We start from the raw sequence: 17,097 nt of genomic DNA on the forward strand, positions 1-17,097 counted from the left end.
GGTGCAGAACAAAACAGAGCCGACATCGCACACATCCCAGAGTGCCATGCCCACAAACCCACTGCCCTGGCATACATCAGTCACCCCTCTAGCTGGGTGCCCTATGCCAGTGGTGTGGGCACAGGTGCATGAGCCCTGTGCCCCTACAGTACCCTGGGCCATTCCTGGGCACTGTGTGCAGTGATGCCATTAAGAGTATATGGTACTGGGAGGTTGTCATTACGAACTCCACAGCACCATAATAGCTACACTGAAGACTGACAAGTTTGATATCAAACTTCTCAGCACATTAAACCACACTGATGCCAGTGTGGGATTTAATGTAAATTGCACTGCAGAGGGCATCTTAGAGATGCCCCCTGAAACCTAACCTACAATCCACGTCTTGTTTGAGAGGCTTCCTAGGGTGCCACACAGCAGACCAGTTGCTGGACTCCTGGGTAGAGAGCCATCCGTTATCCTGGACCTGCAACAATGCACATCCTGGGCGAGGTGCTAAGTCTCCTCTCCCAGGATGGGCAGGGGAAGCTTCAAAGGCATGCCGCCTTTGTGAGCTTCTCCAGGCCACTTGTTGTACTCTGCAACTGGCCCCCACCGGTTCTGACCCCCACTCTGGCTGGAAGACAAGTGGGAAACCCTAAGTGAGGAAAGGGGGTGTGCCAGCCTCTGCCAACCCCACCCCTCAGGTGGGAGAGGCGAGGTAAAGCACAACTCCGGGCTCCGGCCATCTTGAGGATGGGGAGCCCTGCCCACTCAGAGATAGGCTCCTGCCCCCCTCCCACAGGAGAGGAGCAGGATAGGGGGTGCACTCACCCCAGGACAGGGACCCATTGGTCCCTGCCCTTACCCTACCTGTAACGCCTCTAAATTTAGTATTTAGTGGCACCCTGAACCTTCCTTCCTCAGATCCTGATTTGAAACTAGCAAGAAGATCAAGAAACCAGAAGACCTGCCGTGGAGCCGCTCACAAGAGGACGACACCAACTGACTTGGCCCCAGCCCTACCGGCCTGTTGATCTTTGAACCCGCTCCTGCGAATCTCCGGCGCCTTCAGTGTTCAGCAACCTCAAAAAAACCCGTACGACCTGACTGCCTTGAGACTCTCCCAAGACTGGGACTCCCACGAGCAGTGGTTCTGCTCAAAAAGCGATTCCCCTGGTGCCACCCAGAAACCGCAAATCCAGCTCGCTCTGCACCCGCCGAGCCCGGCCTGTACCTGAGTGGACAAAGACCCTGAGGACGTCCCCCCGGCGAAATCTATTGCCCAAGAACCCTCCTCGACGACCCAGATGATGCCTGTATCCTCACAGCAAGGGACCCCTCCAACTGCGACCAGCAAAGGGTAAGATTTTCCGACGTCAAAAGACACCCCTGCACCCGGCGCCGCACGGCCCCCTGTGCCCAACTCCTTGGTGCCTACCTATCCTCCAAGATCCCAAATTACCCCTCGAAGTGTTGGTCGCTCCTGAAGAATCTCCGTCCCCGAGCCTGCAGCCTTTGTTCAACTTTCAAGTCTCCCATTGAATAACATTGAGTGCCCGAAGGCTCAAAAGCACCCTGCACCCAGCCGCCCGAGTTCCCTTGGGAGTGCAACCTTTGTCCTAATCTACTTCCCTATTTGCCCTGAGCATGTGACCAGGAGCCTAGCTCCCACAGCCGCGTGGCCTGCTTGCCAGCCGCCACCAACCAAAGGCCCCCTGCCGCCCATAGGCTAACATTGGGCCGAACCACCTCTGCACCCGGCTGCCCCTGTGCCAGCTGAGGGTGTACCAACTGTACCTACCTGACCCTGGGAGACCCCCGAGTCTATGCCCAGAACCTTAACTCCTGCCAGTCAAGTACTTACCTAACAGTATATAACACACTTTTCTTCCATAGGGTAACATTGATTTGGAAATTCTTCTAAGTGTGGAGTTTTGAAACTTTAACATATTCCTCTAAAATCAGCCGAACAACGAATTCCTATTTACTCACCTATTATCAGGAGAGATCCCAGTGCTGGATCTTGGTGCCCAGCACTGACCCTGAAAAGTAATTCTAACTGTACTTACCAGTAATTTGAAATTCCTCCGATAGGATAACATTGCCTGCTTTAGGTGAAAAACTTTCTAAGTGTCAATTTTTGAAGCTTACAAATATTAGATAAAAAGCTCTCATCCTGAAGGTAATCGCCAAACTCACACGCTCCAGGGTGAGAATGATTCTGATAGCCCCAGACTGGCCACGACAGTGGTGGTACCCGGACCTGCTACACCTCTCGGAGTGTCCACACAGGAGACTTCCGTGCAGACTGGACCTTCTGTTCAAAATGAACAGGAGGATTTATCATCTTAACCGTCCCTCGCTGAACGAGTTCCTCCAGTACGGCCCCTTAAACCTCCCTCAGGACACTATGAGCTTTTTGAGGGAATCCAAAAGACCTTTCTCGAGACATTATTACTCTTAAGTGGAAAAGATTTTATTTATGGTGTATACGTAATGGTTTTCAACCCACTAAGGGTCAAGAGGAGGTAATTTTACCTTATCTCCTGCATTTGGCTAAAACGGGTCGAAAGCTCAATTCCACTAAGGTACATTTGGCTGCCATTACAGCCTTTTTTCTTCCAACTCCAGGTGGTTAAGGATTTCCTTCAGGGTTTAAAGAAAAATGTTCCCCCTGTCAGGTCCCCACCCTCTAACCCCCTCCACCCGCCCAGTGGGAGTTAAACCTCGTTATTTCCAAACTGATGGGCCCCCCTTTCAAACTTATTCCTAAGGCAACCCTTCAACATCTCACATGGAAAGCTGCGATTTTGGTAGCGATGACTTCAGCGCGTAGAGTAAGCAAAATTCAGGCGCTCTGTTCCAGAGAACCGTACATTGTTTTTCATCACGACAGAGTGGTTTTAAGGACTTACCCCTCCTTCCTTCCAAAGGTGGTGTTGGATTTCCATGTCAACCAAACAATTTCTCTGCGTTCTTTTTTTTTTTTTTCCCCCAATCCTGCTACGCCAGCAGAAAGGTCTCTCCACTCACTACACCTTAAGAGAGTTCTGAAATTCTACTTCGATAAGTCCAAAAGCATTAGAAAGTCTGATCTGTTATTTCTAAACTATGGTGCTATCAGAACAGGCTTTCCAGCCTCCAAGCGTTCCATTTCCAGATGGATAGTGTTGTGCATCGGCTTTCCAGCCTCCAAGCGTTCCATTCCCAGATAGATGGATAGTATCTTGCATCAAGCTGGCATATCATTTGGCAAATAAACCCCTTCTGGCTTCTCCCAAAGCTCATTCCACTAGGGGAAAAGCAACTACAGTGGCTTTTTTACTCAATATACCCATGGTTGAGATGTGCAAAGCAACCTTTTGAAAATCAGTACATACTTTCACTAAACACTATTGTCTCGAATCTGATTCTAGAGCGGATACCCAAGTAGGCCAAGCCTCCTTGAGGATTTTATTCCAATGCTAGATTCATTCGGATTGGTTTCTTAATGTTACTTTTTATGGTACTCATTTGTTAGCAGGAAGAGGGGATGGCCTTGCTACTCGATTCAAGTGCTTATGACTATTTATGAGGGTCCCCTGGAAGAGAAGGATAAGTTACTTACCTGTAATCCTAGTTCTCTTCCAGGGGTATCCACATCAGTCATAAGCAACCCACCCACCTCCCTGGGCAAATGAACCAAGATTGTCATCTCTTTGTGCCCTAACCTCCAGGTCTCCGCAAAGAACAACTGACCTAACTGTCACCCCTGAGGCATGATGGGAACCTAGGGGTCATGGCTGCCTTAAAGGCACAGTGCCCGTTTTTGAGTTCTCTTCATGTGCTTTCAGTTTCTATGATATTGGTGTTACAATGCAGCCTATGGGCTAACAATGCCTGCTTTTCTCTTTGCAGGACAACTTTTCTGCTGTTCATTAAAAGCAGTTCAAGTGACTTTTGGTTTGTTTGTGTATGTGCAAAGACAGGATTTCATAGCATTGCTTAGCCTCTTGGTGTCTGTAAGGCTGCATTGTTTTTGTGTGTTTCATTAGAATTTTGTTATATATATATATATATCAGCTCGGATTCTTCAGAACCTCCCGTAGGCGAAAAGAAGAGGCGGACCACCACGGTTTACGGCAAGGAATTTATTTGTTGTTAAAACCTCCTTAGATGACGCGTTTTGAGCATCAAGTGCTCTTGCTCACACAATGAGCACCGCGTCCGTCATCTTTTTTAAATATGCATAGTGAGTTACACCCCCTCAACGTGAGTCACATGACCTGAAACATTGACATAGAAAGAGTATTTGCACCAAACACTTCAACCATCTTGGTAGTGAAATAACGTAGGGTTAAATTAAATATCCAGCATGAATGCAATGATATTAAACCAGCAGCTTAAATGCATTTTCATTGTTAAAAATCATGGATTGTCGTATAAATTATTGTAACCAGCCTAAATGCTGTAATCCCGCAAGATTATCACTATAACTTAACTTTTTTAGCTTCTTTAAGTTCAAAGTGGCATCGTGCGTATAATGAACAGAAATTGTATATTATAAAAATCGAAATTTATATCTATTTACAAAAATATATTAAAAAAATATATAAAAAAATACATCAAAATATATATATATATATATATATATATTCAATCTTGCCAAACTTGTCCGGTTTAAAGAAGGCGCTGACACCATGAATCTGAATCCAAACTCGATTTATTCGATCAGTATCTGCTTAGACGCGTTTCGGCGTTGCCGCCTTAATATATATATATATGTATTTCATCATATTAAATATAATTTGTTTAAAACATTTTTTTTGCATCTTAAAACTTTTTTTTATATATCAAGATGATTTTTTTCTACACAATCTCTATCCATCATAATTGCCCATTTCATATAATCAACCACTGTACATGATAAACAACAATATTTCAATTCATAATTATAACAATGTTCTGTAACTCCTACTTATGTGCCTCATATACGTCATATTTCTTAAAGTGCATGTGATTGTGATCATTATTTTGTTGTGTTTGTGCAAATGTGCTAATCATAATCTATGTTGTACACTATTTACAATGCATAATCATTCCCAAATTATTTTTATATATACACAAACAATGAATCTCACCCGGGGTTTATATACAATATACAGTGATAAAAAGAAATCTGGTTTACAGGAATATGATTGATCTTATGGAAAAACGAATTATATATGTTGTTGTTGTTTATGTTTTTCCAGGGAATTTGTGCTTAGTATTAATTGTTGCAGATATCGGCTATATTTAAAACCCCAGATGTTAAATAAGGGAATTCTGAACCCAGTCAGCCTGATACTCAAAGTATTACATGGTTACAGGAAATTGTGTAAATCCTCAGTCGTATTTAATCCATTTGGATATTTGCTATCCAGCTCGACTATATATTCAGTTTCCTTCCTCCTCCTTAATGGTGCAACTGCATCAATAACATAATAGGAAAAGCATGACAAGTCGTTGTTATGCGCTGCTTTGAAGTGACGTGCAACTGGATAATTGCTGTCGTTATTAACAATTGCTCTTAGGTGCTGTAAGATCCTGGCATGCACCTGTAGCTTTGTGCTGCCCACATATCTCAGACCACAGATGCACACCAGGATATAAACAGCATATTCAGTACGGCAATTGTAATTGCCCCTGATGGCAATCTTCTTTGTGGAGAATTGGGAGTCATAATGGGTTGTAGTAATGCCAAATTTGCATGCCTACAGGCCAGCATTTATGAAATCCGTCTTTTAGTTTGAACCAAGTGCTGCCACCACCTAGTCCCGGACTGGCCTTTACTAAATCATTACGCATGCTTCTTGCTTTACGGTAAGTAATTGTGGGATTGTCAGGCAATCTACTACCCAGGACACCATCAGTTTTAATAATGGGCCAATTTTTCTTAATGATTTCCTTGATGTTGCGCTCCTGTTTGTTGTATGTTAATATCAAACGAGGAGTTTCATCAACATCTTTATTGTTGCATTCCTTGGGTATGAACAAGGAATCTCTGGGCCTTTCCTGTGTTTTAGTCAGTGCTCTGGATAGAATACGTTCACTATATCCTCTCTCTTTAAGACGATTTAACATTTTCCTGGCCTCTTCATCAAATCTTTCAGTGGAACTACATCAAATCTTTCAGTGGAACTACAAATCCTTTTAAGGCGCAAGAGTTCTCCATACGGAATACTCTCAATAAAGTGCCTTGGATGGCTACTACTTGCATGTAAAATGCTGTTGCCTGCTGTTATTTTTCGAAATAAAGTAGTTTCTAACATTGATTCTTAACCTCTATTCGTACATCCAAAAATTCAGACTTGTTTTTTCTGACTTTTGATGTAAAGAATAAGTTGTGTGCATTGATATTGAGTTGTTCAACAAACTCCAAAGCGCTACTTTCATCTCCCTCCCATATGCAGAACACATCATCAATGAAACTCATCCATTGTCGCACATTAGCATAACCTGGAGTGACGATGAGATCCCGCTCCTCCCACCAGCCTACATGTAAACATGCATAGCTGGGGGAGAAGCAGGATCCCATCGCCACCCCCCCTGACCTGTCGCCAAATATCTTTTGCAAACATGAAGTAATTGTTATGCAAACACCAGTTCACCAAGTCAAAGAGCATTTTGTTGTGACTGTAATAATTGCAGGATTTCTGTCCCAAATAATGTTTTAAGGCTTCCACCCCATCTGAGTGGTCAATACTGGTATATAATGATTCAATGTCTAGTGTTAACATACACCAGTTTTCTTGCCACTCGATCAGGTTTAATTTTCTCAGAAAGTCTCCAGTGTCTTTAATATAACTGGGTAGTTTCTTGACTAGGTCCTGCAAATAAAAATCAATGCATTTGGAAATATTCTCACTTATACTGTTTATTGCAGAGATTATTGGTCGTCCTGGAGTAGGAGTTTTCATCTTGTGTACCTTTGGTATCAAGTACATGCTAGGGATCACAGGATTTTCAGAGTGTAAAAAGCCAAATTCTGTTGATGAAATTAGGCCATCCCTCTTGAATGAAAAGAGTTGCTTTTTCTAATTATCCTTGGCTTGTTTGTAGTCACTGCCATTAGATCTCACATAACAATCACGATTTTCCAGTTGCCTCATTGCCTCTGCAATGTAGTCTGTTTTTTGCCACAGTACAATATTCCCACCCTTATCGGATTTGTTTATCACAATTTCATGGTTTTTGCTGAGTTTGTTAATCAGATTGGCATACTGTTTATCCCTGTGCGACAGGATGCGTTATTTACTTTTAATTTTGCGGTTTAACGTTTTCAGATCTTCAATAATGCATTCATGGAAGATGTCAACCGCATCTTTGGGCATCATTGGCATGAAGGTGCTTTTAGCTTTGAAAGGACTCTCGCCGGCTCCCATTTGCTTTATTCCAATCCCATGTAGATCAATTTGTGTTGTTGGAATCTGTTTCATTGGTAGGCCCCATTGTAGGGGAAATCTCTCCTTGATCACAGAGTGCTAAAAAAGTTTGGCATCCGCTGCTGCTACTGCGGGAGAGTTAGATGATGCAGGGGCAGATGATGCATGGCTTCCTGAGATGCCGCTGGTGTCTGCTTTGATAGTAAAGAATTTCTTTAATTTGAGTTTACGTATGTAACAAAAAATGTCAGCCCTTGTATTGGTGCAGTTAAAGGTACTTTTGGGACAGAAATTTAGACCCAAAGTTAACAGTTGTTCCTCTGCTGCTGTCAGTGTCTCATTTGTTAGGTTTATAATGGTACAATCTTTCACTATTTCTTTTTGTACCAAGGCTTCTTTTTTTGGGCAGGCTTTCCGGCACTTCCTCTTTGCTCTCCTTCTGGCGTTACGTTTTTTCCTTGGGTCATGTTCCGCGTTCTGGGGCGGAGTGTTTTTAGTCGATCCTCTACTAAAAAATCTAATTCCTCCCCCAGATCGAGTCTTGTATTGCTTGGGCATGCCTCTGTTGAACTTAGTTCGGAGCCAGTGGTACTCGACAAAGAGAGAGATTCTGCATCAGATTCTACATCCCCACTTGGTTGAGCGCATTGTCCTTGTTGTACATTAGTACTTTTAATATTGAATCTCTGTTTTTTAGCTTGCTCAAATTTACGAGAGAAAGTATACATTTGTCCCATCTCATAATCCCTCTTGTCCCGGGAAAATGTATGGGCTTTACGTATTTTTATCTTTTCCTCGTGTTTGCGTAATCTTTCCGATATTTCCTTACGCATTTTTGTAATCAGTTCTCTATGCTCCTTGTGCGTTTCCCCATCTAGCTCCTCATTAATTTTGGCAATTTCTTCCAATAATTTTTGGCAGTCCACTACTGCATATTTCGCCAGAATTCTCACAAGGTTCATCGAAGCATCAAGATTGCTGGCCCCCCACTCTCTCAACATAGCAGGATTCGGATCCTCAAAGCTGGGTGCCAGTAAAATCCTTAAACCTTTGGGCACACGTCCGGCTTCCTCATATTTGGTCAAGGATTTGTGCTCCCACCATTTCGTTATCTCTGACCGGGTCTTTTTTTCCAAGGTCTTTAATAGTTGCTTAACATCATGATTAGAATTGCTTGTTTGACCAGTCACCGCTGGAGCACTCACACCGGCTGGTGGTTGATTATCCAATAACCCTGCCGCTTCCCGTTCCTGTTCCAGACTAGCTGACATAGTAAACGTGGTGCAGGAGGTATTATATATAGAAATGAAGTCAGCAGCCGCCGATACTTCTCACTTGCCGAAGCCGCTACCTCCCCACCTGCTTGTAGCTAGATATCGCCACTCACCGATGGTATGCGATGTCGACGGTCCTCCGACCACCGCGTCCTCGCTCACCTTCCAGTTTCCGTGGGTTTGACTGTAACTGCAGGGGGCCTCCTTTACGCTTTTCCTCTCCGGAAACTCCTCCTTTTGTAGTTGTATTAACGAGGCCTCTTCAGGGGCGGGGGTGCCGCTGACGGAGACAACTCGCTTCCGTTACTGAAATCAGCTCGGATATATATATATATATGTCCTGCAACTTTCCCATTGGTGGTAAGTCGCCCAACCCCAAAGCATGTGACCGTGTACTCCTTGCAGCTTGTTGAAAACCACAAGTCCCAGAGTTCTCTTTGTCGGTTAAGTACTACGTGCGGAATTAAATTGTTGAAATTGTCCAGTGAACTGGCAGGGAGCAGGACATTACGTGGTGAGTTAAGAAATCAAAGTCTTGATTGTCTTTGCACCCCAGAGCTTCCTCAGGCCCCCAGACATTCAAGCCCCCTTGATGACAGATACGCGCTGGGCAGGGGCAAGACTGACAATGCATCTCACCCTTCGTGCAGTCACGAACTGCGCAGCAGCTGCCCTTGCTGTACCTGGACCAGGAGGCGGGCCAGGAATCAGTAAAGGACCGGGCCAACTTGCTGAACGGGGCTTCTATTACGTGTCTCTGGCGGACACAGACAAAATATGCTGCAAAAACTCCTCCTGGAAGAAGCAGAAGCCACGCGGGGAATCATTTGGAAGCTGATTTATTGCTGGAAATTGGCATAATGCATTTCGGCCTTCATGGCCTTCCTCAGATGCCTCCATACACTGAAATGCTGGCCCACCCACGTTTAAATGTGTCCTGCAACCTTCCCATTGGTGGGAGGTCGCCCAACCCCAACTCTTGGACTTTTGGTTTTCAACAAACTGCAAGGAGTACACGGTCACATGCTTTGGGGTTGGGCAACTTCCCACCAATGGGAAGGTTGCAGGACACATGCAACCGTATAGGGTACACATGACCCCTGACTTGCCTTTTAGTTCCCTAATAGCATGAGCATATTACTAAAGCATGATGTGGTAGTGCACTGACATTTACAGACCGCACATTTACCATTGAAAAGGTCACACACATTCTCCATAACATGCAGTTTTACTGATAAAACTATGTAGCACATAAACAATGTTTGGAAATTGGGAATCACAATGATACTAGTTGCTCTCACGTGGGCTCGATAACCCTGGTTCAGAACCCTATTTGAACTATCAGTAGTTCCTCACCAAAAACTGCACCTCTCCCCCAAGCTTCTCACTCAGAACCATGGAGAGATAAGACCTCCAGATACCAGTCAACTCAACCTTGCGATCTGGCACCTGAAATCATAGAGTTTGACTACCTTAATCTCCCGCCATACTGCATTAATGTCATTAAAGAGGCTAGACGCCCTACCACTAGAGCATGCTATGCTGCAAAGTAGAAGCGATTTGTAATTTACTGCACAAACAATCAACTCAATCCACTAGATGTTTTCAATCCAAAACATCATTTGCTTCGTATTACACCTACAGCGTTGTAATTTAGCCTATACATCTATACGGTTTCATCTTGCTGGAATAGCCGCTTACCTACAAAACAGACAACGTTTGTCTTTTTTCCGCTTGCCCGCTATCAAGGCATTTATGGAAGGACTTAAAAGAATCTTCCCTCCTAGACTTCCACCTTCTCCAATGTGGAATCCTAATATAGTCCTCACAAGACTCATGGGCCCACCATTTGAACCTCTGCACAAATATGAGCTACTATTTCTCACTTGGAAAGTAGCTTTTCTTATAGCCATCACATCTCTCAGAAGAGTTGGTGAGCTCCAGGCACTAACTATACAAGAACCATTTTTACAAATTTGTCAGAATGAAGTGATTCTTAGGACTAATCCCAAATTTCTACCTAAAATCGTTTCTGCCTTTCATCTCAACCAGTCTGTTGAGCTACTCGTATTTTTTCCTCAACCAGACTCCGTGGCAGAACGTGCTCTTAACACATTAGATGTAGAAAGAGCAATACTATATTACATTGAAAGAACTAAATCTTTTCGAACAACAAAATAACTTTGTTGCTTTTTCATCACCGCATAAAGGCAATCCCATATCAAAAGCAGGTATTGAACTGTGGCGTGTTGAATGCATCCAAATATGTTATATTAAAGCAAAGCGCACATTAACCGTTCCCCCTTGAGCACACTCTACATGCAAACTAGGGGCTTCTATGACATTCTTAGGGAACATACCCTTAGATGACATCTGCAAAGCAGCAACATGGGCTACACCACACACATTCACAGAGCACTGTTGTATAGATGTGTTGGCAAAACAACAAGCTAGTGTGGGGCAGGCCGTTTTAAGAACACTATTTCAAATCAGTGCCACAGACACAGGTCATCCATCGCTTGGGAGATAACTGCTGTATAGTCTATGCTAAAGCATATAATCTACAGCTCATATGCATCAAACGGAAAATGCTACTTACCCAGTATGCATCTGTTCTTGGCATATAGAGCTGTAGATTCATATGGGCCCACCTGCCTCCCGGGTACCTTTGTCTGCTGCAGTATCATCTTACTTAGATACAATATACATGGACATCTCTTTCTACTCTTACTAACTCGATCATCGCCCTTACAACAAAACAATCTGAGGATGGAGCCGATGCCCATGCGCACTATCACCGAAAGGAGGAGTCACCTACCTCGTGACTAAAAGACTACTTCGAACCAAAAACAAAGTGATCTACAGCTCTATATGCCAAGAACAGATGCATACTGGGTAAGTAGCATTTTCCTTTTACAGCGCAAACTTTTTATAGATTCCCACACTATGCATATATCCCGTCACCTAGCGCTTGGAGTTGTAAAGTACTGTTGGTGGTGTTGCATTTTTTTTTTTTTTTTAAAGCTAGACATGTGAGACAATTCAGACCCTTCCAGTTTGGGCCAGAAACCCCTTTGTGTGCAAGTTCTGATAATTTTTTCCGCCTTGGAGATCAGAGGTAGATTCTCTATTTAACTTTAGATTCCCCTTTGCTCTCTCCCTCTTCTGTGGAATGAACCTCTGCTCAGCGTAATAAGGCCTCAAATTAGATTTGGGCACATTGTCACCTTGAAATTCTTTCCAATAATCTGTGTCTGAGGATACAGGAAAAGGATTAACAAACTGACATCAGCCCTAGCAATGGGTTTGACATGTGTCCATGCTCTGTCCTTTATTGTGGGTATGGCATGTTGGGAGACATTTCCAGCTCTAGTCCGACTTCTGGAATAATTAGAAAAGTGAGGAATCCGCAGTTAGATAGATTGTTCACCAGACTAAGAATTACCAAAGGTAAATAACTTGTTCTTCATGGAATTATTTGGCCAGTGTTTTCAATGGGTGAACACTATTGCTTTCCGATGACTCATTAATATTTTTCCACTGTTAATGGTTGTAGAATTATTTGACTGTGCTACTATTAATAGAGTATGTTCTGTATAATTGTTTTGATAGAACGAACTGCTGAGATGACACCCAAAGACGGCACCACCACTCTGCCAATCTTCCATCAGCCTAATAATGATGAAACCAGCAATAGTAGCAGTACTGTGTTTACAGAATTCAGTTGTACTCAAAATGAAACCAGCAGTCCATTTGATGATGCAGACAATGGAGAAAAGGGATCTCAGGCTTTATCTTGTAGTCAGGATGAAACAGGTAATTGCATCGGGACAGGGCATTGCATCTGTCTTCATTTTCAACGTTTCTCTTTTAGCTGCAAAAACCATGTCCGTTAAAGAAAAATGTTGATTACCTCATGGGGTTATCTGTTAATCCTGTTAATCATTTTGCCCCAAACTTTCTTTTTATTGGGTATCACGTAAACCAGCTAGCTCCATCAAAAAATCCCTTCCAAGCATTCCACACTCTGCCAACCCACCCAAAGAGGAAAAAAAGCCCCGAGATCCACGTAATTTCATAATAGAGCTATAATTAATGCGATTCTGTAATCCCTGTATAAATACACATCCCTAATTTCTTTATAATCGGGGACTAGTGAAGCACTCCGCTGCCGACTATAAAGAAACGACTTTGGAACTCTACTATTTTAAGTTATTGCAATCGAGTTCTGATGTCACAATGCCTTTCTGCTGCAAATAGCCAGGGTGCAAGGCAGAATAGGTCACGGAGCATAATTGAGGCAGCAGTTTAAAACAAAGAAAATGGAATGTTGCTTTTCTTCTGCTCTATTTTAGAAACTGTTGTGTAGTTCCTACTAATCTAATAGGATCTATGCTTTGTTTGGACAACATAAACCAAGGGATTTGTGAGCAGACTATTTCCAGACAACCCGGCAGGATATTTTGGCCTATAGACCAGCTATCTCACAGTGCACTTTAAACCCCCCTAACCTTCCAGGGGGCGAGCAGTTCTCCAGTATTGGATCTTTCATAGATTCACATGCTTGAATCATCCCCTTCGTCACAGTGGGAGTCACACGGTATGCATATAAAAGCAGTAGATACAATTACCATAGGCTACTATGCAATGAACAGTCAGTGCAATAAATAGCCTATCTACCTTCTTTTGTTAAAAAAAAGAACCAAATTCAACCAATAGCCAATCAGGCGACTGCACCCTCTAGAACAATCCCAAGAGAGGCTAGGTTCCTCAGACTTTCAACTCCACGTCGTGCGAAAGGGAATCTCTCGGAGTTCTGCTCAGTTTTTCTCTATTTCTTCAAGTTTCTTACCAGAATTTCTTCAAACCTGACTGAATCTTCTAAGAAGGGTCTCTTCATGTGGATCGTGTGGGGAAAAAAGAGGTGGCATTCTGAAGATCCACATAAGAGCTGCATCTATTGCCTTTACCCTCAACACAAGTTAAAAGATTGCAAGATATGTAGAACTTTTTCTACTAAGAACCTCAAGGATAGGGAAGGTAGACTACTAATTTGGCTTTAAAAACTTAAGGCACAATCAGATGTTTTCTTTGAGGATGAGGATTGCTCTACCTTATTGACATCTAAAGAAACACCTAAAAGGAGAGAAAGATCTCTGGACTCTCCTGAGGTTTCTAAGAAGAAGGCATCAAAAAAATCTCGTCATGAGGAAGAAAGTACCTCACAAAAAGGAAAGTTTCTATTTCCTACTGAGGAAAAAAGCCTTAAAGACAAATATTCTATGAAGATGTCTGTCTCTAAAAAGCTTGTACTGCCGACGGCGTTAATTTCTGTGTCTTCTTCGTCGAGAAAACCATCTTCAAAACAAGTTTCTCCATCATCGTCGAAGAAATGTTCATCGCAGACAACGGTCCCGTGGACGACGTTTCAGGTGACGACGAGTGCTGTACTACGGACTATCTCATTGTCGACGACTTCAACTTTTTTGTCGGCGTCCTCGTCGACGGCGGTGGTTCCGTCGACGTCTACGACCTCGACAATCTCGTCAACGATACCCATGACGGCCCTATCCGGTTCTATCATGTCCTCGTCGACGATGCAGACACCCTTACCGTCGACCAAGTTGTTTATTCCACGTCTGGCCGTAAGCGTCCATCTTCCCTGCAGCTTACACCATTGTATCCATTGACGACGTTCTCGTCGATGACACAGTCGACGAGACAATTATTGCAAAATCCTGCAATGTCTCCTTTACCTCCTTCAACATTCTTGGAGGAATCTGAAGATGAAGGGATGTTTGAACCTGCAGATAGTCCTTCCCAATTACGCGTAATGTATCAGGAAGATGGCGACTAGGACTATGGTGGATACTATCAACAGGAATATCCCTCTCCTCATGCAAAAATGCAATATATGGAGCCAGTTTCCGAACCTATGGTCCTTCCTGTTGCAATGATTCAAGATCTTCAAGATTTGTTACGAGTCCATCGTACATGTTTTCCTTCAGCACCAGTTCCTCCACCTCCTCAACCTCCACCGCCAGTCACTACACTACCTCATACTTCTGTGCCCGTGTCTGCACCGTCCCCGATGGGAGATACTAGTGGGCCGCATCAACAGCAAGATACCTCTGATGAGGGAGAGATTGAGCATATCCAGCCTCAGAAGGAGCGTCAAACAGGGGATGAGTGGGATGACTGTCATATCTATCCCAGGTTCTCCATCTCGTTTTCATGCTTTAATTGAGAGAGCAGCAGCATGTTTCCAACTATCGCTATCAGTAAAGCAATCAGACTGCTTTCTTTATGATTTTAAAGACACATCCAGGAAATCGGTTAGGTCTATCCCTATTGTTGACCACATATGGGAAGAAGGATTAAAAGTGATGAGAACATCAGCCACTGTTATTCCGGTTTTGCCTAGAATTGACAAAAAATACAAGGGTCTGGACGATACCCCAGCATGCCTCATAAGTCATCCTAAGCCTGATTCTATCATCTTACAGGCTGCACAACAGAGATGAAGCAACCCTCAAACGCCCATCACTGCTTCACCTGACAAGAAAGGGAGGCGTTTGGATAATATTGGGAAGAAGTTTACAACCACATCAGGAGCAACTGTTCGAGCTGCCAACTCTATTGCGATTCTAGTCAGGTACGATCAACAGATGTGGTCGGATATTGCCCCATTTTTAGATCTACTTCCAGAAGACAAAAAGATGGAAGCGAGGAAAAGCCTGCTTGAAAGAGAGAGGTGAGCATCACAACTCATTGATGCTTCCATGGATATTGCATCTTTGAGTTTCTGCCAGCTTGCAGGAGCTGCTGTTCCGAGACGTCAGGGTTGGCTACAGACAACTATGTTCCATCCTGAAGTACAAGGCAACATTTTGGATATGCCGTTTGATGGTGAGTCACTCTTCGGCAAGCATGTTGATGATGCTTTGCGAACCATCAAAACAGATACAGACACAGCAAAAGCTCTAGGAGCACTTCAATACAGAAAGACCCCCTTTCGTGCAGCACGAGGCAGGGGAACTATTAGTTTCAAGGAGGTTATCAAAGGTACCAACCTCAGACCTACACCTCTTACCGGCCATCCTACCAACAGCAATATCGTGCACCACCCAGCCTGCCTACTGCAGAAAACATAGACGAAAACAACAGGCGCAGCCCAGAGATTCTGGTCGTAAGCAGTGACGACACTGTGCCGCCTGCCACTCCTATGTCTTCACTGAAGAAAACCCCTCTCAAATTTTCTGCATCAATGGAAGCAAATAACATCAGACAAATGGTTCCTAGATATAATAAGGTATGGCCATACCTTAGAGTTCCCCTCAACACCATCTCATCACCCGCCTCAAAGATCAACACCACCCCATCTTCAATATAATGCTTCAAAAGGGAGCAATAGAACGTGTTCCACGCTTTCAGAAAGGAAAAGGTTTCTTCTACCGCATTTTCCTGGTAAAAAAGAAGTTGGGAGAGTGGTGTCTCTTTTTGGACCTCAGAAAGCTCAACAAATTCCTGCTGAAGAAATCCTTTTGCATGGTCACTCTTCAGGAGATTTTACAACTTCTGAACCATTTGGATTTTTTAGCAAGCCTAGATTTGTAAGACACATACTTCCATATCCCTATCCACCCCAAACATTAAAAATGTCTACGTTTCTCTGTGGCAGCTGCGCATATCAGTTCAAGGTCCTTCCCTTCGGCCTTTACTCAGCTTCACAGGTTTTCACCAAATGTCTTGCTCCTGTGGCAGCGTTTCTACGGCTGAAAGGCCTAAAGATCTTCCCATACCTTGACGATTGGCTGGTAAAAGCCCCTCCTCTTTGTCAGACTTCAGAGGACATCTCTTTCTGCCTGCAGCTATTCCACTCTCGGGGACTGGCAGTCAGTCTTCAAAAATCTATTCTAGCCCTTTCTCATCGGCTAACGTTTCTGGGTGTGCTACTAGACAATCTACAAGACAAAGTATACTTGTCAACAGAAAGGCCGAACACCGTCCTATCTCTGGCTCACGACCTTTACAGAAAAAAGTGCGCTTCTGTACGTCTCCTCAAATCATTTCTCGGAATGATGTCTTCCGCCATTCTTATGGTACCTCATGCTCGACTAAGAATGAGACCAATTCAAGAGTAGTTGGATGCCCAATGGCTTCAGAAATAAGGAACATTCGACCACATAGTTTGAATAACTCCTGTTATAAAGGATGCACTCCTTTTGTGGCAATCTCCCCACATCTCTCTCTGGGAATGTCATTCCTGTCTCCTCTTCCGGAATTTGTTCTGACAACAGATGCATCTTTGGAAGGTTGAGGAGCACATCTACAAGACCTCCAAATAAGTGGCAAATCGAGTCCCTCTCTCTCTCGCCAAGATGCATATCAATTTTCTGGAACTTCATGCAATTTCTCAAGCGCTCCAGTCATTCCTT

At 43.7% G+C, this 17,097-nt stretch overlaps 1 protein-coding gene across 5 annotated transcripts in view; it reads left to right on the plus strand.

The window, feature by feature from the left end:
- BPTF (bromodomain PHD finger transcription factor) overlaps window positions 1-17,097 on the plus strand; it is a 1,855,127-nt gene that overhangs the window by 230,193 nt on the left and 1,607,837 nt on the right. For all 5 annotated transcript variants that reach the window (XR_013598794.1, XM_078654332.1, XM_078654328.1 and 2 more), the window contains exon 6: window positions 12,272-12,475. Coding sequence is in view for 4 of the 5 variants with exons in the window: in XM_078654332.1 (XP_078510458.1) it covers window positions 12,272-12,475 (204 nt within the window). In the remaining variant the exon portion in view is untranslated. The remainder of the gene's footprint in view (window positions 1-12,271; window positions 12,476-17,097) is intronic.

This window comes from Lissotriton helveticus, chromosome 7 (genome assembly GCF_964261635.1).
Source record: "Lissotriton helveticus chromosome 7, aLisHel1.1, whole genome shotgun sequence".
In the NCBI taxonomy this organism is placed as follows: Eukaryota; Metazoa; Chordata; class Amphibia; order Caudata; family Salamandridae; genus Lissotriton; species Lissotriton helveticus.